Below are 22834 nucleotides of genomic sequence, written 5' to 3'. Positions count from 1 at the left end.
GGCGCTTTCTCCCACCCTTGCAGATGAAAGATAATTTCAGGATCCTACCAAGTGCCTGCCTCACTTCCCCTTGGCAGGTGGGCCAGGTCAAGCGTCATGGAGCTTGCTCAAGCTCTCACAGCATGGGAACGTATAAGCGTTAGCAGCTCCTGTGGTCCTGTGGGCCCGCAGAGTCTGTCCCTTCTCCCTCAGGACCAACATTACACTGTGTGCAGCCGCTATGCCTTCCAATGCTCTCCTGTGTCAGAGCCTCCCCATGGCTGAAGTCTGTAGCCTCATGAGTCTATAACTCTCCCACTGAGTTCTTCTGAGGGTGACTTAGAACCCTTTCATTGATACAAACGGTCTCTGCCTCCGTGAGCATTTCAGAATCATTCACAGTGACCAAAAGCTGGGAGCAACCTACGTGTCCATTGAATGGATAGGCGAAATGTGGTGGATTGCATGCTGCAGGCTTAAAGAGGAAGGGGGGATGCCAATGCTTTCTGTGACATGGACATACCCTAGGGCATTACACTGAGCAAAGAAGCCACAGAAGCACAATACTGTATGAACCCACTACACCACCCAGACTTGTCCCACTCATAGAAACCCGAGGGATGGTGGTGGTTTCCAGATCCTGAGACAGAGGGCAGCAGGGAGTGAGCAGGGCTGTGATGGGTACAGGGGTTCTTGTCTTGCACACTGAAAACAGCCCTGGATGTGGATAACAACGGAGGTTGCCCACCAGTGTAAATATAGTTAACGCCACTGACTGGGTGCTTAAAATAGTTGTGATGGAGAATTTTACGTTATTTTCCCTCAATTTTGAAAGTGTATAAAATAGTTAAGAGTGATAATTAATCTAGGTGTTGATGTGATGAGATTTATAGTCACCTGGGAGACAGGCCTCTAGGCATGCCTGGGTGGGGGGAGGGAGGTCTTACTTATTGTATTTGGGTAAGGAGACTGGTTCACTGTGGGTGGTGACATTCCCTGAGCTGGGATCACGGACTGTGTAGGAAGGAGAAACGGTGCTTGATAAGCAGTCATCACTCTGTTTCGTGACTGTGGAGGCAGTGTGGCCAGCTCATGGTCGACTGGGACCTTAACTGCCAAAACAGACGCTTTCTCTCTCTTTCTGTCAGGGCATTTTTGGAAAAGTAACTAAGACAAATACACCTGTGTATTTTGCCATAGGTTTGTCTTTTTGTGTGTGCCTGCATGCATGCATGTGTTTGTGTGTGTGTGCCTGTGTGCGTGTGCGTGTGCGTGTGCGTGCGCGCGCGTGTGTGTGTGTGTGTGTGTGTGTGTGTGTGTGTGTGTGTGTTATGGCTTGGTTTTCAGTTCTGGATCTATGTCTCAGGGTCTAGGGAACAGTCCATACTCTTCCTTGGTCCCTAGTAAATGGCATTCTGGGTGGGGGTGGGGCACATGCTAGATACTGAGTGATTGAGAATCAAAGTGCAGGCAGGAAGAAGCCTACAGCAAACCACTCTGTAGGACAACGCTGTCAACAGCCCCTTTCCTAAATGGGCGTGGGAAATTCCCCCTCCCCACTGCCTTTATTTTTATGCTTCTGTGGATGGAATCCAGGGATTTACATGTGATAGGCGAGTGTTCTGCCACTGTGCCATAACCCGGCCCCTGGAGTGTTAAATACTTTGCAAGCTGCTCCTTTTAAACTCTCCATACCACCAACCCATTTAATGACCTAATCACAGCTGTGATTTAATGAGTGATACCCTTGTGACATGAAAGAATAAATGTACAACTTGGTGCCCAAAGGGTATACAACGAGCAGCTTTAGTCAGCCACTTGGCAAAAGCCCGATCCTAATTATTTCCACGGCTTCCTTGTAGGTCTGAAGATGGGGTGGCTGACTGTGTGGGTAAAACATGAGCTGCAGCTTTGATGAAAGCCAAGCCTCTCCGAAGGTGTCCTGACAGCTCTGTAGGGTGTTTGCTTGCTTGCAGACAGCACACTTATCAGATCTGACATCGCAAGTGCAATTCTCTTAAATTGCACATGTCTTCCAATTTCCCTGGGAGCCACAAAAGATGAGTTATATAAGGAACTCTGTTGAACAAGTTAGAAGACAGTGTGTAGCCCCAGACTTGCATTCTGAGATCCTAAATAGTAGGATTACCTGAGATGCTAAACGGTTGGAAAGGAAATTGAGTTCGAAGGCATTGTATCTGTAATGACTTGACTTGTGACTTGTGTCTTGCCTACCCCACCCCGGGTGGCTATTGTTTTAGCTAATGTGCATTTAGAGTCGCCTGCTCCAGGCAGCTGCATCATAAGGGTCCCCTCCTTCCATCTATTATTCCAAGACCCGAATTTGCGGCCACCTCTTCCCTGCTGGATCCAGGCTCAGACATAGGAATGTGCCAACACAGCAGAAACGGAGCTTTGTTCCCTTCCAGTGGCTTCCTCTGAGATCCCCAGAAGATACAGTAAAGAACAAACTGTAATCGCTGCTAACCAGGTTCCTCATTTCTGGAAAAGAACAGAAATGAGATCAGTAGTACCCTGGGTCTCTGGGTTAGTGTCTAAACACTGGCTGCATTTTTCATTTAGGTGATTTTGTGGTTGATTTGATCATCCGAGAGAGTACTGGGCCATTTGAAAGCATTTTCCCGTTCTAAAAGTAGATAGATTTGGGTGTGTTATCTTTTTTTTTCTCAAAGCTATTGCATTTTACAGATATAATACATTTTTACAGATATAATACATTTTTACATATGTGTGCTAGAGCTTGCTACAATGTGCAAAAGAATTAGCTTCCTACCTTTTTTCCCCTTTTACATAATGTTTCCTCAGAGAGCCTTCGTCTCTTTGCTGGGCAGGCTCCCACTTCCCCAGCCCCTGCCTTATGCCCAGCGGAGCTTGAAGCATCACACCGGGAACTTGGTAGGATTGCAGACACTCTGGTCCAGACCTAGCGTTTCAGTGAGCCCTCCAGCCAAGCATTCTATCTCATGAGTGATTTTCCTTGATTTCTGTGAAACTTTCTTTTACACCCAAGTGATGCCATGGGTTACCTCACCCTCTCCTAGGACAGCACATGAGAGTCTTGAGTAGGGTCCTAGGCCGTGTGTGTGTGTGTGTGTGTGTGTGTGTGTGTGTGTGTGTGTGTGTGTGTGTGTGTGTTTACTTCTGTTTTTGATTCTGTTTTATCGAGACAGGGTTTCTCTGTGTGGCCCTGGTTGTCCTGGAACTCACTCTGTAGACCAGTCTGACCTTGAACTCACAGAGATCCACCTGCCTCAGCCTCCCAAGTACAGGGAAGGCTAAAGGCATGCGCCTGGAGTGTTTCTTTACTTTTAAACTCTGTCACCATGAGGTGATACTTTGACTATTCCTGATCACATGTTCACGCATGGATTTGCATTTGTTTTCACCTGCAATCCAGCCATCCCTTAGCAGCAGTCTCCATTACATACCAGAGCTGCCAGATTGGAGTTCTTTGCATCACCTCCTGGCACAAAAGAGTTATCTGAGGGCCGGTGAGATAAACGGCCTCTTGCAAGGTCTGCTCTGACCACACACATGCTGTGTACATGCTAGCACACTCCAGCCTCTAACACACACATGCTGTGAACATGCTAGCACACTCCAGCCCCTAACACACACATGCTGTGCACATGCTAGCACACCCCAACCCCTAACACACACATGCTGTGTACAGGCTTCTCTGTCAGCCTGTGCTTAGGTAGTACCCTAATCTCATCCCACCTCCTAACCCTAGGGAGCTCTGCACACAATGGGTCAGACACAGATGGATCCAGGCTCTGGCCCCACAGGCTCGAGGATACCCAATACAGTCACAGGTTCTTAACAACCTTCAGTTTCCACTTTGCAAGACCAAGAGTCATAGGACCTCCCCACCTTTGCAATACCCTTAACACAGAGACCAACACCGTACATATGTGATGAGATTTGGCTGTCATTATCAAGGGGTAGTGTGCCCCGTCTCCTTTACTGTCCTGGTCATGGTCATGAGTCTTACCTGCCAGGTCTGTCCTCTCTGACCTGCGTGTTGGGCACATGGGCATCTCGGCACTAGTTTCAGAAATCTCTCAAGCTGGGACGAACTTAACTCTCTGTGGAATTCATCTTTTTCTCCGAACATGCAGAAAATGCAACTGCACACAGGAGAACCCAGTGTCGTTCTGAACCAATGGTCCTGGAGCCACTTGAAGACAGTGGGTCACAGAGTTTGTGGGTCCGTAAAGGAAAAGCGTTAGGGAATCTGTTAGGAGTAGAGATGGCCACATGGGGGGCAGCTGGAGTGTTTTGGTGGCATTAGGCATCTGAAAAACACGTGATATCAGCAGATAGGGATGCTCGTGAAAGGCCCCTGGCTAGGAGGGAACGCACTCATCCCTACCTGCTAGGTGGGTCCTACCCAGTGTGTTGCACACAGATTCTTGAGCAGGAGCCCTGCGGAAGAGCCTGTGGATCTAAGGGTGGACAAGTTGGTCAGGAGTGTCATAGGGAGGTTTCCTGGGGTGGTATCTGAGAGGGGTGTACCCGGAGAGCCTAGCAAAGGCAGGAGGTGGTACCCCAACAATGGTCATCTGCTCCTGCTGAGAATGTGGGTCTCCTTTTGGGAATCAACCTGATGCTGACTAGAACAAAGCTGTAACATTGAGGGGGGATGCACCAGGCGGTAGGTGCCAGTGGAGACCAAGGTCCTGCTTCTGGAGGCAGGACTCAGCATCTTCTTCTGAAGTGCTTAAGTGCTTATACGTGTTGCTCAGTAGTTCCATGCCGCAGCTTTTATTTTGGGGAAATAATTAAGGTTGTTTGCAAGGGTGTAGCCTGGAGGATATTTGACATGATGTTGTTTATAACAGCGGAATATTTTGTCAACAGCTAAAACATGCACAAGTAAGAAATTTATTAAATAATCACGTGCAGTACATTACATGTGCCTTACATGTTTAGATGAAACAAGCATCGTTTAAATGAGTGCATGTCTTCGCAGCACACACATCACGTGAATGCATGTGTACACACATGCATCCACTCGTGAAGTGTGGTTCCGTCAGAGTACGGAACTAGGGTCAGTGTCTATTAATTTTCCAGAGTGATTGCACTGGTTTTTAATTCGGACAAGTTGATTTTGTGTGTTTGTAATGTGGCCTTGCGTTCAGTAGTTGGTGGTGGGAATTAAAAAGAGAGATCAGGTTCGGAAACAGAGGATCTGTGGAGCTTGATGCCAGGCTGCCTGGGAGGAGCTGGAGGTGAGATGGGATGGGTGAAGAGAGCCCAGTCTCTTGATGGGGAAGAAACTGGGACGTTGAGGGGAAGTGCAAAGCCTCAGCCGTGTTAAGTGGAGCACTGGATATTCTGTCTTCAGGCGGCTCTCAGCATCCCCGTCTCTGGTGGGCACATCCAACTATTCCCTCGGAGACTAAAGTGGCTTAGGTTTTCACCAGTGCATCAGGTTTCCACGCGTCAAACATGATTTGCCTGTCTTCTGATGTGGCAGTTTGTAAATGGACTATCCAGAGTTGAGTGAAATATACGTGTGTATGCAGAGATACAGCTGTGTACAAAACCCAGCCCTCTGCAAGGTGTCAGTTAGTGCTGCCCACCTGGTGGATAACCGCTGCAGAGATTTCAGAAACTTACAGTTACCTCTGTCATTCTTTGATGGCCTCTTGCTGATTGTTTTTGAAAGAATTCTAATGATAAAACATGTAAATCCCCAGCATGTAACCAATGGGTGGTTGAGTTTGGTTCCTCCCTGTTTAGATGGTGAGGTTTGATTTTATGTTTCTAATTTACTGAATTAATTTATACATGATATCATATCTCTGCCGTTCATTGGCTCTGGATTTTTGAAGATGTCATCTCTTTGGACGCTCTCACAAGTTGAGCAAGCTCCCTGGAGGAGACAAGACTGGTTTTCTGCTCATGGTGTCAGACATACGCCCCTCAAAGCCAGTTTTGACAGAGTTTTTCTTCTGACCAGCATTCACTGTCCTTACACTGACTCTTTGATCTGATTGTCAGAACATTTCATTTCTCTCTGCTCTGACTTAATAGAGGAGTGATTCTTCACCAAATCTTTCCCAAGGGGCAGTTCTAAGTATTAATTGGTTTGTAAAGTGCCTTTTGAACTGCTCGGATGAAAGGCCCTGCGTAAATAGCCAACACTATTTGTGGTGCCGACGTTGTTGATCGCATTATGGGTGTTTGGGCTCCTGGTTGCTGCTGTCTTTTAAGATGTGGAAGCCTGCTTTGCAAATTTGAAAGTGTTTCCTCTGGAGTTAATTTCCCTAGCAAAGAGGAACTCATTGTAAACGATAGGATGCTGGTGGGAATGATACTTCTTTGGGTATAACACTTCTGGAAGGAGCCGTTACGGAATTATCTGGGTGCCCAGACATTGGACATGATGTTCAGGAAAAACCCCCTTCTCATCACGGACCAATGACGCTACTGATTAATCCCTAACAGTCCTGACTCTTCTGTACCCAGTGGGTCTTACCCAGGGGCACGTTTGCCAAGACTTGACATTTCTGGTTGCCACAGTTTGGTGTTGCTATGGAGATCTAGAAAGGACACCTCAGGGTTCAAGTCAGCACCCATCATAAAGAAATGCCCGGCCTTACAGGTTAGCAGAGCTGAGGCCGAGGGACTTTCAGGCAACACACAGTAGGAAGTTTCACAACTCCCCTTGGAAAACGACCTTGCCCACCTAGGTTGGCTACCTGTGCTTAATTTAATCCCTCCTCTGCATGTCTTTACAGGTTGGGATTGTGGGGCGAACAGGAGCTGGGAAAAGCTCCCTCATCTCAGCCCTCTTCAGATTGTCAGAGCCGGAAGGGAAAATCTGGATTGACAAGATCTTGACAACTGAAATTGGACTTCATGATTTAAGGAAGAAAATGTCAATCATACCTCAGGTATTCGAGTTCGAATGTCCACACGCAGTTTCTTTTACTGGGGTGCTGAAGTTTAATTGTTTTAATTTTATTGCTAGTTTTTTAATTGGATGAAAGGATTGATCCTCTAACCAATAGCCAATGGGGTATAACTGAGCAGATATTTTCAACAGTTATTTCCATAAATACCTTGTGTGTGTGTGTGTGTGTGAGAGAGAGAGAGAGAGAGAGAGAGAGAGAGAGAGAGGGAGAGAGAGACAGAGACAGAGACAGAGAGACACAGACAGACAGACAGACAGACAGACAGACAGACAGACAGACAGACTAGGGGAAGACTCAGTGCTATTTACCTGGATTCATCCTAGAATCAGCGTCCTCAGGGGTTACACTTTTATTCATTGATAATTACATAATATTTAGAGGTCAAGATATTGTAAGCATAACGAGGGACTTTTGCTGTAGGCAGTGAGTCTGCCGTTTCCCATTTTCGGGCGAGCATCTCCATGTAAGGTCTTCCTTGAGCGGACACAGGCTGTGAGGGTTACAGAGACTATAAACCCTGTGTACACATACTGAGAATCTCGACATTTTCTAAGTGACTTTAACAGGGGAGGGAGCAGAGTCCTGGGGGAGACTTGGAAAGGTTTGCCTCTCTGTGTACTCCTGCCAGGGTGGCTGTGGCGTCACCTCTGAGAACTGTGCTGAAGGCTAACTGCCTCAGTGCAGGCTGAGCCTCACATCCGCCCAACACCTGGGCACCATGGTGGTGGAGATTTCAGTAGCCGTGTCTCCCTGGGATGACCATGTGTTCTGTTTTGCTATTTCACAGCAGAAGTCTCTTAGGCAGTGTCTAGAGACTGGATTATGCACACTCTAGAAGCTTTTAGTTTAGTTGAGCTTCTTGTTGAGTTGCTTTTAGTTCTACCCAGCATAATTCAGCAAGTCTTTATTGAGTAATTACTATGTTCTAGGTAGACAGCCACAGGCAGCACAGGCCCTGACCCTACAGGCCTGCAGCCTGCAGCTGTGGAGCCGATGCCTTCATCGTGCCCTCAGCTTTGACGAGTGCGTGCACTCAGCTCCAGGCTTGCCGGTTGGGGTTTCTGTTTGGCATGTTTTCACACTCTGTAATCACCTGGCCATCAAGGGGAGCCGAGGAACCCACACGCGTGAACACTCATGCCTAATGTGAGAAAGGCCAAGTAGCCCTGCTCTCTGAGCGTGAGCCCATGGTGGGCCATTAAATGCTTATTATAAAGGACAGGAACTTAACACCCTGAGAGAAGGGAAATGTGGGCCCCGAGCCTGTGGCGTCCTGCAGTTATCACTTCCTACCCTGACCCATGAAATAACAGAACTACAACCTTGCTGTGATGAGGATGTGGAGAAAGTAGAACTCTGAGTTTTGCTGGTGGAAATGTAAAATGATGCAGCCACTGTAGAACTCACTCTCAAGACTGATAATAGGACTGCCACATTATCCAACAATTCCGTGTGTGTGTGTGTGTGTGTGTGTGTGTGTGTGTGTGTGTGTGTGTGTGTTTGCATGCATGCATGCGCGCACGCACACATATGTATATATAAAATGATCAAAAGCAGGGCGTGGCAGAGATATTCACTCCTTTGTGTTTATAGCAGTGGTATTCACAGTAACCAGGAGGTGGAAGCCACCCAAGTGTCCATCAACAGATGAATAGCTAAAGACAGAATAGTTTATGCAAACAGTGGGAAGTTAGTCAGCATCAAGAAGGGAGGAAATTCAGATGCATGCTACAACATGGGCAAGCTCTAAAAGCATTATGGAATCGCAAACCAGTCAGTCACAGAGTAACAGCCAATGGTCTGCTCCTACGAGGAGTGGTCAGATTCATGGAGACACAGAGTAGAGAGGTGTCCGGCAGGAACAGGAAGTGGCTTTGTCTGATGGATGTAGGGATTAAGCTTTTGAGAAAAATAAAGCCCTGTGATTGGTGGTGACCACTACAAAAGAGTGTAAGATTGACCTATGAGCTTTGAAGTGATAAGGAGGGGAGGGGCCCGTGAGACAACTCGGTGACCGAAGACACTTGCGGCTGAGCCTGAGGGCCAAAGTTCCACAAGTTCACCCTGGCACAGGCGTGTATGCGTGCCCTCACACCAGTAAATATAATGATAATAATAGCTAAATGATTAAGGGATAGGTTTCATGTTGTGTATATATTCTGACAAGTTCTTTCGAAAGATCAAACGACAACCCTTTTAAGAAAAGAAAAATAGAAACAGTCTCCCATCCCATGGCCCCTCCCCTCTGAGTGCTAGAAATGTGGCTGCAGTTGAAGTAGGAGTTCAAATCCCAGGTGCTGTCTGTGAAGATGTCTTCACCTGATCCCAGGCATGTCCCTAAGTCCTCTCACACGCTTGGATGAAAGGATCTAGAGACGTGCCCCGTGCTACTTCTGGTGCTCCTTAATAAGAAGTGGTTCCATGCTTGTGTACATAAAAGAGCTCTAAATAAAGAAGCAGCGTTAGATGATTCTTGGCTCTGCCAGGAATGTTTTGGAAGCACATCTGAGCAAAGACTGAATACACCTTGACATCACCAGGTTTGGGTCTGTTCCATGAGTTCCCACCCTCCTTTTGTGCGGAAGCTCTGTGGCTCTGCTCCCCAGGACACGTTCACAAAACAGTGCTCACTAAGCTTTGTGTCCTTGTAGACTCTGATCACCAAGCATTGTGAGCACAAAACCCTTCTATGCCTGTCTCCCAGATGTGAGTTGGTTGATATAAGAAATGATTTAGAGACACCGTGCAGCGTATAAAAGGCTCAGAATAGCCTGTTTCAGGGTGTGAGCTTGAAGTCAACACGTCCTGTATTTTCATCCCTCTCTGACTGCCACAGATGTGTGGCCTTGGTGAAGTCACCTTACCTAGCTCTGGAGGCTTAAGGCAGGTCTAGTAGTTACCTCACGGCTTCTTCATGGAGGATCAACTACACAGGAAACAGGTGATCTGATTCATGGTTCCTAAAAACGCTCAGTAAAGGACTATATCATTAAGGACTATAATAATACTGGCCTTTAGGTATATCGCACATTCTAGAAAGACTTGGCTCATTAATTTCAGTTCAGGATGCTGTGTAATCCCTGGTGATTTTCTTTAAATCAAGTGATTTATGTAAATTAGAGTTAGTAGGACAGGAAAAAAAAAATCATCAAATTCCCAAACCTCCAGACATTACTCAGAGACCTACAGAACTTTGTGCATGCACACAGAGTTGGAGTTTGTGGTAGAAACCTGACAAAGCGAATGTTTTCCTCACAAGAACAAAGCTTTCCCCAACGCCTGCCCTGTGCGCTTTAACGCCAGCCAGCCGTGGGAGCCCCTCTGTGTCTGTTCTCTGCCCGGCCCCACCCACCCACATTCTTCACAGCTCTCCAGCCCTCAGTACTACTCCGTTGGCTGCTCTAAATGTCTGCTGCAGCCAGGACAGGCTACATAAGGAGACATGGGTCCCTCATGTTTACCGTTTTCCTGACCCCTCAGCCCTCCCAAAAATGCTGTTGTCACCCTCACGAGTCACATATGGAAATGAGGGCACAGAAGCTGCGGAGCCAGGGGTGAGATACTCCCATGTCCTGATGCTCTGCACCTTTCTGCCTGCTTTAACCTTGTTCTGTGGTCAGCCAGTGGGATGAGCTCCAAACTGTCTCCTGATGCCTCGTGGGTCACGTGAGTGCCCACACACACCCACATGCCCAGAAACAAACGTCTCATAATGCACTATTACTCCCCTGTGCACCACGGTATTTTCTATTCTATTTATTCTCGTCTAGTTCATATAAAAGACAAAATGATGATCACCAGCCACAGAACTGATTTCATGAACCACTGGTCATGCCTGTCCCTTTGAAAGTGCCGTGCCCGCTGCCCGGCCTGTGTGCCTGCTGCCTGTTAACACCCTGGGGAAGGGGAACCTTTGTCACAGCAGCCCTAAAAATCAAGAAGGGCAAGGATGGAAGCTGAGCCTGGAGTTTTATACCTCATCATTATCTTACATGGTAGAAGCCTCAGAACTCTGCACTGGCGGCTCTCCCTTTTTTTCTTGATGAATGTTTAAAACCAATTGATTGTCTTGTCAGATATTTTAGCCATTGTCTTTCTACCCACCCTACCTAGAAAGGGCTCCCAAAACTATAGCCAAAGAAAATAAAGTCAGAAGTTAAGTCAAGCCAGCAGGCATCTTCTCCCAAGGATCTTGGCACCACCAGACAGCTCTGAAAAGACTGGTTTGTGAAGATTGTTTGCCAGAAAGATTCAAGTGACACTCAGCACAAAAAGAAAATCATTGTAGAAAACAGAATTCACTGGGTGTCGTGGACTAACGGAGTGCCAAGGTGAGGCTCATCCATGGCCACAGAGCCGGTCCTTGCATGTACAGGATCTCGGTGGAGACAGAGAAAGCCTGTCATCAGAGTGACTTGTCAGGTGTCCCACGTCCCTAAATGAGCAGGGCCCACAGCTGACTGTGTTGCAAATGAAGCAGAAGGGAAGTGATTTGCAGGTCCATATGGGGCCTGGGCCAGCATCTTCCGGGGAGCAGCAACTTCCTGCTCTCCTCCAAGTCCCTTCCTTGGTTGATGGTGAAGCCCCTCCTTCTTGAGCCTCCCAGGCTGATGGTGAAGCCCCTCTTTCTTGAGCCTCCCTGGTTGATGGTGAAGCCCCTCTTTCTTGAGCCTCCCAGGCTGATGGTGAAGCCCCTCTTTCTTGAGCCTCCCTGGTTGATGGTGAAGGCCCCTCCTTCTTGAGCCTCCCAGGCACAATTCAGAAATAGGAGTTAAGGACCAAGTGGGCTCCCAGGAGCAGTGACAGATTCTGAAGCCTCTTTAAGGAACAAATACTTGGCCTTTGAGGAGTCATGAACCAAAAACGGTGCAAAGAAGGTAGCCTGGGAAGCCACCTGTGGGACTTCATCGGGCAGAACAAATGGCGGACGCCTATACTTCCTGTGTACCCCCAGAACTTTGCAGAAGAGAGCCCCCAAGATGAGCCCAGCTTCGGGGGAAAGCTTCTCAGAGAGCATCTGTAAACACAGATTTCAATTTTTTCCTGGATGGAAATTCCTTACAATCAGAGCCCTGTCTTTTTGGCACCAAGGAAATGTTTTCAACCAAAGAGCAATTCTCAGCAAATTTCCCATTTACAATTGCACCTAGGGGTTGATGTGTGCTAACAGCTATAATCTTTATCATGATCAAACAGATTCTTTTTGTGTTTTTAATAGATTCCTTTTGTTTGTACCAAAACAAAAAAGCCGGGTGCTTTTTTTTTTAAACAGCCAACTCTATTTTTGTTTTTTAAACTCCCCTGAGCTTTTAATGAGTTTAAAAGGTTAACCAGAGGTGTCTCTTTAAGGTCCCTTTCTGATTTCGTGTGTGTGTGTGTGTGTGTGTGTGTGTGTGTGTGTGTGTGAAGAGGGAAGGTTTGCTGTTACTAGTAAAGAAATACAATTGGACCCTAGCCTAACGCACTTTGCCTTTGTCCCTGCACACCGAAGCCTTCATTAAATCCCACTGCACTGTTCCCTGGAGCTGGTGACCTTTTTGTATTTAAAGACGACTTTACAGGACTTAAATTCTTCTTCCTTTGTGGGCGAACAATGTTCTTTTCTTCTGAAAACGCACAATCATCGGTTCATTCAGAGGCTACAGGATTAAAAGAAGAACCTGAGACTGAGTGACTTCAGATGACTCCACCGTTGAGACTGAGAAGGATGCTTCCCAGTAAGGATCTGGAAAAGAAGAAGGGAGCCAGGAAGACACATCGAAACAGCAGTTTAGCTCCTGTTGTAGGAGAGGGAGTTTCCTAGTTTGTGCCCCCAAAAAAGATTAGAGCGAGTGCTGAACTTCTGTTCTTTTTTAAGTTTTCGTCTTGGTCCCTGGTTGGCTTAAGTGTGTGAAGTGTAAAGGGTTGAGTTTCTCCCTAACATAACAGAGGCCTGGCTTGCAATCAGTGCATTCAAAAGTCTCTAGTTTTCAGGACTGAAGACTATCAGCTTACTACCCCAGATGCTGTCCTTAGACGGGCCACTTCGGGGTGACACGCTATGAGCTGTGGTAGCAACAGCCAAATGTTGATTGCTGAATATGGCGCAGAATAAAACTTACTGGTGAAGAAACAAACCTGACGCCAGTCTTCTGATTGTCTTGCTGCACTGAAAGCTTGCATTTTCTTTTCCTGACTTCGCCATGCTGGCTAACTGAAGGTAAAAATGAAACTCATACTAAAACCTGTGTCATCAGAGAAAATACACCAGACTAATAAATTAGGTTGTCGGTTCCTCCCATTGATCCCCACGTGAAATCTTCCGCCTGCAAACGTCTTTTACAGCCCTTATTTATGAAACTAGTCTGTGAACTTCATTGCACGGAGGTGGGCGCTTTAAATAATAATTCTATCGGAAATGATAATTAACTTGACCCTTATCTCCTCCCTCAGTGTGTGTCTACCGTGAGCACGTTTATTACCTTTTGAAGATAATATTAGGGCTTTTTATTTGGCAAGTGGATAAAGGAAGTGAACCCCGTGCACAATACATGTTGGCATAGTAAAACAGCCATTGTGAACAAATTGCCTGCTAGTCTTAAAGAAAATGTAGCTCCAACCAGTTATTGTTGTATTAAATCATTTTCCCTGTTCAACAAGTCTTGATGAAATTTTACTTTTGAAATATGTATCCAGCCTGTCGTAACTAAGAAAATTGTTCTATTTACTTAATTATTTTTTTGCAGGTTGCTAAATAAACAAGAGTGATTGCCCAATATTCCCTTTAAACTGACAGTATAGACTTAAGGGAGACCCTCATTTTAGTAAACAGTGATCAGCCAAGCCTCCCAAGCCTCCTGCTGAGGCTGACATTTAGAACATGCTATAAAGCAGGTGTTCATGACCTGTGGCTTGATGACGCCCCTGTGCTGTGAGGGGTCTCACATTGTCCTCAGATGTACCCATATGAAGGAGTTTCCTAGGGGAGAAGGGTGAGAATAAGACAGGCGGGGGGCCTGCTCATGAGATGGGGTGTCGGGTCGGAATTGTGCATTGCCATGGCTGTCCTCTAGAGCCACCCAGCCACCATTCTACCTGGGCTAATTATGGACATTTATTTCATCATGAACAAGGCTGTCAGTCCCTATATTAGTGCTCAGGACAGGGCATCGTGAGTCCAGGAGATCTGTGCCCAAGTCTAGACCTGACCTATCGGATGTGATTTTACTGTTTGAGAGGAACCTCAGGGGCAAACTGTTGAGGTAACATCGGCAATCCTGGGCAAGGAGAATGACCTGCCTTTAGTACAGAGAGGCCTGCGAGCTGACTCCTGACCATGTTTACCTCTGTAGCTCCTCACATACTTGTCTTAGAGCTGCTCCGTTGGGGCCCCTGAGTGTCATACCAGCCGTGGTGTCGAGCCTTTGTGGGCAGGTCGGGAGAGCATCAGAGAGAGGAAGTATGGCTAGTGTGGGCAGTTAGGAAAGACGCTAGCCAGCAGAAAGTGAGCCCTCATATCAGCAGGCAAGAGAAGTCACCTGTTCCGGGATCTCTGAGTGTGTGTCTGGGTGTGGGTCTGTGTCTGGGGGGGAGGGGTCTGTATGTGTGTGTGTGTGTGTGTGTGTGTGTGTGTGTGTGTGTGTGTGTGTGTGTTGTCTGCTTTAAATCTGAGGTCAGTAGAATGACATTTGTTCCCGATAAGAAATTCCCACCATATGTAGATAGCTATTTAGACTTTCTTAAATTCTGTAAGCATAACCTTAGATTAGCCTCTTGTGTTCCTTCAGCTCAATTCAGTAGCCATTTTCAAATTTCTTGTGGCAGCTCAATCAACTTTGCACAAATCAAATATAATGATAGTGTGTTTAGTTTGGGATTTTGCTGAAGGTACCTATGTGGGGGTGGAACACCACTGGCCTCCTACATCCATATTTTTCTCCCATCAGTCAAACATTAAGAGGCGTGTGACAGTATCAGTCTTTGGAGTAAAGGCCTCCTCCTCAGTCTTTGACATGTTAAAGTCCCTGCCTCAAGGCTAGGTGGCGGCTCACACTTCTAGGACCCACAGAAGAGCCATAGCTTCTCAATTTCCATATCTGTGCCTTTCATGGTTCTTTAGGTTCTCTGAAAACAGCCCATTGGGCTCTTCTCTCAGCTCATGTCTGGGCTGTTATATTGTTAGAACCTTCCAGAAGGAAATCCGCACAGCCTTCTTAAGATGCTCCTTTAAATCGAGAAGGCAGTTTGTGATTCAAGAGCAATTCAAGAATGTTACCATTCTTGCTTCAAAGTTTCAGGTGGCCTTGCCCTTGTAGTTAATGATGAGGTTCCATGAGACAGTCAGCCCTGACCCACCGACAAGGTATGTGGGGACTTTAATGCAACATCAGAGGCCATTTCTGTGATACAGGTGCCACTGGCCCCATTAGTTGACATCCGCTTTGACCAAAGAATAGAATGTGTCCCAGAGATTCAGTCCCGGAAGGAAGAGTCTTTATCAAAGGAGAAAATACTGACTGGTTTCCACCTCCAGCACGAACTTCAACTAATCATGCTATTTCTTGTCTTCCAGAAGCCTATCTGTGTGGCCATATATTGTTTATGACTTATTAAAGCCACTGGAGATCAAAGTAGCAAGACAGCCACATTAGTTAGCTATAGAAGCCAGACGGTGGTGGTGTCAGGATTGATCCGTGATTTTTATAGTTGGGTTGATGTCATGTTACTCAAATAAATATATCTGTGTTTATTTGTAGGAAATTGTTTTTAACAACAGGAACTCCCCTTTCCCTCACTTCCTTCCTAAGATGCCATGCTTTCTTTTGCTCTAGGAAGATATTTTAGATCACATTTTGCATGATGGGAAATTATAATAGAGATGACATCCTGTAAACAAATGTGTGGAACCTTAGAATTAATGATTGTAGTGAATTTGGGAGCTTTTGTTTGCCTTTCTATTCTGTTCTGAAAGTCAGATGCAGTGGTGCCACTCACTCTTTTGGGCTCCTAGGAACCTGTTCTGTTCACTGGAACAATGCGGAAGAACCTGGATCCCTTCAATGAGCACACGGATGAGGAGCTGTGGAACGCCTTAGAAGAGGTAACTTCTGCAATGCAATTTTCTCTCATCGTTGGCATCTGTGTACGTGCATATGTTCAGAGCATTCCAGGGGAGCTGTGTGGGGGAGCTTATTGCTTGAAGTACCTTTATTTGACAATTTGGGGAGTATTGGTGATATGGACGGGTGTAAAGTATATGTACCTCCTGTTACATTTTAATTTTCCCAAACCAGGCTCGGCCACCACAGTATCTTACTTGCCCTTTGCAGATCTCAAATTCTCCTAGTGACGAAATGTCCTAAAGGACTAACTATGAGCATTCTCCCCGGGGGCAGACACACACAAACAGTGTCTACCCACTCAGCACCTCATAGGGTCCCAAACAAAACAAAGTTCATTTCCACCAAAGATCCCCCTGGGGAGCCAGTGGCTCTATTAGGTTTACTCACAGAGCATGGATGAGGGTTTTACAGGCAGAAGTATGGGTGACCCTACGTCAGCCACTCTGGACCGTCTGCCTCCAATGTGGATGTTGGCTTCTCTGTGGCTTTATAGCGGGAGTCCCCCTCCATCAGCCTCCCCCAGCCGATGTAGTCTAGCTTTTCCCAGAAACCCCCAAGGCCATGTGCGGTCAGGGCAGAATTGCATACAGATGAACAGAAGGAGTGGCTAGAGCTTTATGTGAGGGTCCAATGCCCCCACATTCCCTCCTTCTTTGGGGGACTGTCGCCAATGGCTATCATGATTGACACTTGTAAGTAGGCACAGCTGAGCTGATGAAGATGGGCTGTCTGCTTGTAGAGCCATTTGTCTCACTGACCTATTTTGGGGAGCATCTAGGAAAATGAGGCATTTGTTTTTATTATTAACTGAAAGAAACATGAGATCATACTTGCACCGTGCTTTGGAGTCTCAAAAGAAAGTGTTTATAAGGGCAAATTATACTATGAAAGTGATACTTATTGACAAACCTGTCATTGTGACGTCACAGGGCGAGCAGCTAACAGACTCCTGGAGCCTTGGCTGAGTTACTGTATTGATACCTTTAATCTTGGAGGATTTTCTCATTATTTGTGTGGTGCATCCCTGCGGACCGCTTCCTAGGCAAGGATTTTGACCATTAAGGTGCTTCTGGGTTATGTGTTTAGAGATAATTGTTTTGCAAGTTCACACTAGTTCTGCAAATTAATTGTAAGCCGCTTAATACTAGAAATCGTATCTTAGACGGTAATCCCTCCTAGGGCCTGGTCCAGTCTTTCACGTTTAAAACATATGCATTTAATAAATACAGAGTGGCTGGCTGATCTCTTCATTTTGGAGAATCATGGTTTATTTCTTAAACACCCCAAACCTCAGGGATCAGTTTCCCACTGTCATTAGCACTGTTGTTATTTTGAGGTAGCCCATTTGTCCCTGCTGCCCTCTCAGGTAAGCTCCGAATCCTTTAACTTAGATGGGGTCTGACTGTGAGCATTCACCAGTTTGGAGGCCTGACAGCTTCCTGCCGGTGATTCTTGCTTCTGAAGGCAGCTCAGTACCCAGTCACTGCACACCCCCTGCTCCCCAGCAACTGTGGGGATTCTGTTCTCCTGTCTTGGGCTGGCTACTTCACCAACCCCGTCTCGGATGGCGGCTGGCCTCTGGCTGAATGAGAGTCCATGAGACTTTGGTGTAGGGAACGCTAAGAGAGAAGACGTAGGGAGAGGACAGTTACAAGACAGGACAAAGCAGCAGCAAGACCGTGACACACCCTGAGAAAACAGGAATTACTAGTAAATAATTTCTCTCTTCACTTCAGAGCTTAAATTTCTCTGCAGAGATTCTCAGATAGTAAAATCACTTTAGAAACACATTGTTCTGTGAGCAGCAAAGAGATGTTAATCAAGAGCCAGTCCAATCAAAGGCGTCGTCAAACTTGGCTGTCTTACACCTATTTTCATCTGTTATAAACCAAATGAAATTTTAGTAGCTTCTTCCCCCGGAAGCTGCTGTTAATAGACATGAGAAAAGACACAGACAGACCTGTGTTCCAGCATAGTGGGCGTCTGCACACTGCTTCTGGGTTTCCCTCACGCATCGTGGTGCCTTGTGGAAGCACAGCATTACCCTGTCATGGTTTTGCCAGCACTGCTTTGCCTTAGCTATACTTTCAGACAGCAGAGTTGGGTATTTTCTAAAAGTTAAAATCAATAATTCCTGCTGCCTCCTCGTGTGTGTGTGTGTGTGTGTGTGTGTGTGTGTGTGTGTGTGTGTGTGGTGTGTTTGTGTGTGATATATGTGTGTGTGTCTGTGTGTGGTGTGATGTGTGTGTGTGATGTGTGTGTGGTGTGTGTGTGTGTGTGTGTGTGTGTGTGTGTGTGTGTGTGTGTGTGTGTGTGTGTGTGTGTGTGTGTGTGTGTGTGTGTGTGTGTGTGTGTGTGTGTGTGTGTGTGTGTGTGTGTGTGTGTGTGTGTGTGTGTGTGTGTGTGTGTGTGTGTGTGTGTGTGTGTGTGTGTGTGTGTGGTGTGTGTGTGTGTGTGTGTGTGTATGTGTGTGTGTGTGTGTGTGTGTGTGTGTGTGTGTGTGTGTGTGTGTGTGTGTGTGTGTGTGTGTGTGTGTGTGTGTGTGTGTGTGTGTGTGTGTGTGTGTGTGTGTGTGTGTATGTGTGTGTGTGTGTGTGTGTGTGTGTGTGTGTGTGTGTGTGTGTGTGTGTGTGTGTGTGTGTGTGTGTGTGTGTGTGTGTGTGTGTGTGTGTATGTGTGTGTGTGTGTGTGTGTGTGTGTGTGTGTGTGTGTGTGTGTGTGTGTGTAGTGTGTGTGTGTGTGTGTGTGTGTGTGTGTGTGTGTGTGTGTGTGTGTAGTGTGTGTGTGTGTGTGTGTGTGTGTGTGTGTGTGTGGTGTGTGTGTGTGTGTGTGTGTGTGTGTGTGTGTGTGTGTGTGTGTGTGTGTGTGTGTGTGTGTGTGTGGTGTTGCTCTGTGTTATGGGAGAATGCCAATGCACTTGTGTGTACATTGTTGTGGAGGCCAAAGGTTAACTCTGTAAAGATGACTTTCTCACTCACTAACTGCCTTATTTTCTGAGAGAGTCTCTCACTGAATCTGGGGCGAACCAATTAGGCTGAGTCACTGACCAGCAGGACCCCGGGGTCCTCCTGTCTCCCCTTCCACAGAGCCATGATTATAGGCCCGTCCCACTACACCCCTTGCTTTTGTATGTGGGCTGGGAACTCAATGACAGGTCCTCGTGCTTTAAGCAGGCCCTTGACTGACTGAGCCATCCCCCTGTTACACATGTATTCTGAGTCATGTGACCTGAGAAATCTTGTCACCACGCTATTCTCATTGCTTGTGTGGGGGTCATCAAACAGCAAGTGAGTCTTTGGAGGCTTTTGTTTTGTTTTGTCTTGTTTCCCCGTCTCTCTTTCTCTTTTTTAATTACTTCTTTTCTGAAAATTTCAACTTCCTGTAATGCGTTCAGATTCTCTTTTCTTCTGGATGGTGAGAAGTCCAAGTGTTCTTAGAAGATGAAGTGCGGTCATGTTTTCCTGGCAGCAGTTGGAGTTGTGTGACCACGAGTGTGTGGAGTGTGTCCTTCTGACAGGTCAGGAAGTCCCCGTCTGGGATGACAGTGGGCACCACTCCCCCTCGGAATCAGAAGCTGATGCTGTGTGTTTACCTGGGGAGGTGCCCTGGAAGCCATTCGGCCATGCTCAGGGTCAGGCAGGTTCCCTGGGTCTCTCTATTGCATTCTCTCTGTTGTCTCTATGGTGTTTTCTTTACATCATATCTAAACCAGAGCAAATTCTGCTGTCATGAATGATAGAAAACTGATGGCCTTGCCTGATCTTTTTAAAGTAAACTAAAACTTGACTGTGGGGCTACGGAGTTAATGATAACCTGTGTAAGAAAACAGAAAGAGAGAGAGAGAAGAAAGAGGGGCCAACCCAAGCATCTCATCCTTTTATTAATGATGATAATGCAATGGGGACCCAAGCCATGGGGTTCATTTGAGTGTCCTTCGGACAGCACTGCCAGTCTGTTTTTAACAACTTCAAGTAGAAAGAAAAGTCCTCCAGTTCTTGCTAATATCAGAGACCAAAACAAAACAACAAAAAAAAATAGGTTTGGCATTCAGAAGAGAGACTGTCCGGTGAATATTGTTCATTTTGTTTTTTTTTTTATCTTTTTGAATATATGAAAGTTGCCTCCAAATAGTAAGCTAATAACAAATATTGCTACTCTTAGCACGTGCCAGAGCATCCGGGAAGCAGTGGCAGCTCTCTATAAAAAGACAGAAGCGGTAACTAAAGATGGGGCCCGCCACTTGATCACAGCACTTAAGACTGACAGTGAATCGACCACTTGTTATTTCTGGTGTAAGTCAACATGGACACCGGGAGCAGACTGTGCAGAATGGTGTGTGTCAGTGGGTGTGACACTCATTTAGTTAGGTTCCCCATGGATGGCGTCTGTTAGGATGCGGTGTGTCTCTGTGTACAGGCATCTGAGCGCCAGTGAGCACCCATCAGGAAGTGGAATGGGCTCCATTTTCTCGTGACTTCATTCAGTGATGGCCTTTCTAGCTCTCTGCAGCACAACAGCCTTTCTTGATGTAAACTCAGTGAGTGTGTCGGTTTCTTTTCTGTTGCTGTGATCAAACCCCTGGGTGAGATGCATTTTGGAGAAGAGAGGGCTCATTTCAGTTCACTGTTCCAGAGGGATAGACTTTCTCACACCAGTGCAGGTGTGCAGCAGACAGCAGGATCACATTTTCATCCACACGCAGGAAGGAAGCAGAGAGAAAGAACAGGAAGTGGGGTGAGGCTATACGCCCTCAAAGCCCACCCCCAGTGACCTCCTCCACCAAGACTGCACCTCCTAAAGGTTTTATGGCCTCCCTAAGCAGGGACACTGATGGGGACCCAAGTGTACCAATACACGAGCCTGAAAGTGACATTTCTCCTTCACATCACCACAGTCAGTTTCAGGGAAAGTAGAAACAGAGTCCAACACCCCTGTCAATCTGCAGAGGACTCTGGCATGTCTTCCATTGGGAGCACATAGTAGGGAAAATATTTGTAATGATAGCTTCAGGGAATTTACAAGTATTATCTGTTTTGTTGTATTTTACTGTTTGTCCAAACTTAAAATATAATCTGAAGTGTTCTGTGCTGAAGTAAATAGTTTAGAGTATAGTTGGATTATTTTTCCTGAATTTTTAAGTGTCTTTCATACTTCAAGTATGACTATTATGATATTCTGGGGCCAATTAATTTTTACAAGCCATGTGTTTCTTTTACAATGCCATTTAATGTGATTGTATTATATGTAAAGTATATAGTCATATGAATTTATTTTCTAACGTGTAGAAACAGATATGGGTGAAACATACTTGTGGCTTCCGTCACGTATTTGAACAGTTACTTATTGAGAGCTTTATTATGTAGGCATTGTGGATTCTTAAGCTATTACAGTAATCATCCAGATAGACAAAACACTCCCACTTGGAGCTGAGATTCTCGTGGAGAGGTTAGGACATAAGTAAATGGTTATGCATACAAAACGAAGATTAATAAATGCAATAAAAAGCAGAACACGAAGAGAGCCAGATGACGTCGCTATTAGTAAGAGGTAACGCCGATTGATCTCTTTGTAGCAAGCACTGCTGTAAATACTTACATGCACTGACTCATTTTATATCCCAGCAAACGGCGTTTGGAGATAGACATCTTAGTTATGATAACATTGTGTTTCATTTGCAGGCGAGAAAGCTGAGACAGGAAAAGTCAGGAATTTGTCATTGGCAGAGCCAGGTGGAACTTAAACCCAGGCTTCAAAGGTTTACAGTTTTCATTTTACAGGTTTAAAATCTGGGCTAGGGAGATAGCTCAGTTGACAAGGGACTTGCCTTGCAAGCATGAAGACCTGAGTTCGAGCCCTAGAGCCCACTGATTGTAGCTCTCAATGAAGTTGACTGACCCTTTGTTCTGAAGCTCACAGGGATAGCCCAGGTTTGGCCTTTGTTCTATAAAATTTCTTCAGAGCAAATATTCACAGGACTGAACTACAACCCAATGATGTAGTATGATGTCTTACTAGACAAGTGTTTCAAAGATAGGTAACTAGAAGTATATCATAGACGGGACAATAAGATGGTAGGTTATGGTTTGTCGTTCACAGTAGAACATCCATAAGACTGAAGTAAATGCCCTTGGTAGCTTTTGTGATCAGAGATTGAACTTGGGAAGGAACACGCTCCAGAGTTCCTGATATTGAAGAAGTAGTTCCCACCTGTGTGAGCTTCTTAAGACTTTTCTGGTTAATTAAAATGTTCCAAAATCGTAGGCTACCTCCAGTATAATTTCTTAGAGGGCTGTGCTTCCTATAATAGCTCCTATGCAGAACGTCTCTTGGGGAACTTGGCCATAGTGATCCTGTTTTGCCTTTTCAAAAGTACATCTCCTGCATGAGAAGAGCTTAGTTCCTGAGAGACTTCCATGATTTCTGGAGAAAGGTTCTTGGTGGGTGTCATGTGTCGGGAAGGAAGTTAGGGTGACAGGGCAGGTGGCTCTAAAATGCACCAATTTCACTGAGGTCTAATTTACGTAACAGGAAGTGGTCCCTGTAGAAGTGTGGCTTAACGATTTTGACACATCTGTAGAGTTGGGTCTTCACAGTGATCAGGGTTTTAGTGTTCCGCTGACTCATTATATTAACCTGTTCAATCACTGCTCTGCCCTGATTTTGTCTCTGTAAACTTCTGCAGCTTTCTCTGAACTAACCAACCAGTAAGAAGGGACGTTCTCAGGCTTGTAGAGATGACTCATTAGTTGAGAGCACTTGCTGTGTTGCAGAGACCCCAGGCTCTTCTCCACAGCGGGCAGCTCACAA

The 22834-nt window shown here is 46.1% G+C and overlaps 1 protein-coding gene across 2 annotated transcripts in view; it reads left to right on the top strand.

Moving 5' to 3' along the window:
* Abcc4 (ATP binding cassette subfamily C member 4) overlaps window positions 1–22834 on the top strand; it is a 214724-nt gene that overhangs the window by 169740 nt on the left and 22150 nt on the right. For both annotated transcript variants that reach the window (XM_027393942.2, XM_027393941.2), the window contains 2 exons: window positions 6750–6905; window positions 15916–16005. In XM_027393942.2, coding sequence (XP_027249743.1) covers window positions 6750–6905; window positions 15916–16005 — 246 coding nt within the window. The remainder of the gene's footprint in view (window positions 1–6749; window positions 6906–15915; window positions 16006–22834) is intronic.

The sequence above is a fragment of the Cricetulus griseus genome, assembly GCF_003668045.3.
Source record: "Cricetulus griseus strain 17A/GY chromosome 1 unlocalized genomic scaffold, alternate assembly CriGri-PICRH-1.0 chr1_1, whole genome shotgun sequence".
Classification (NCBI taxonomy): domain Eukaryota; kingdom Metazoa; phylum Chordata; class Mammalia; order Rodentia; family Cricetidae; genus Cricetulus; species Cricetulus griseus.
The sequence above is the reverse complement of the archived record's forward strand: the minus strand, read 5'-3'. Positions and strand labels throughout refer to the sequence as shown.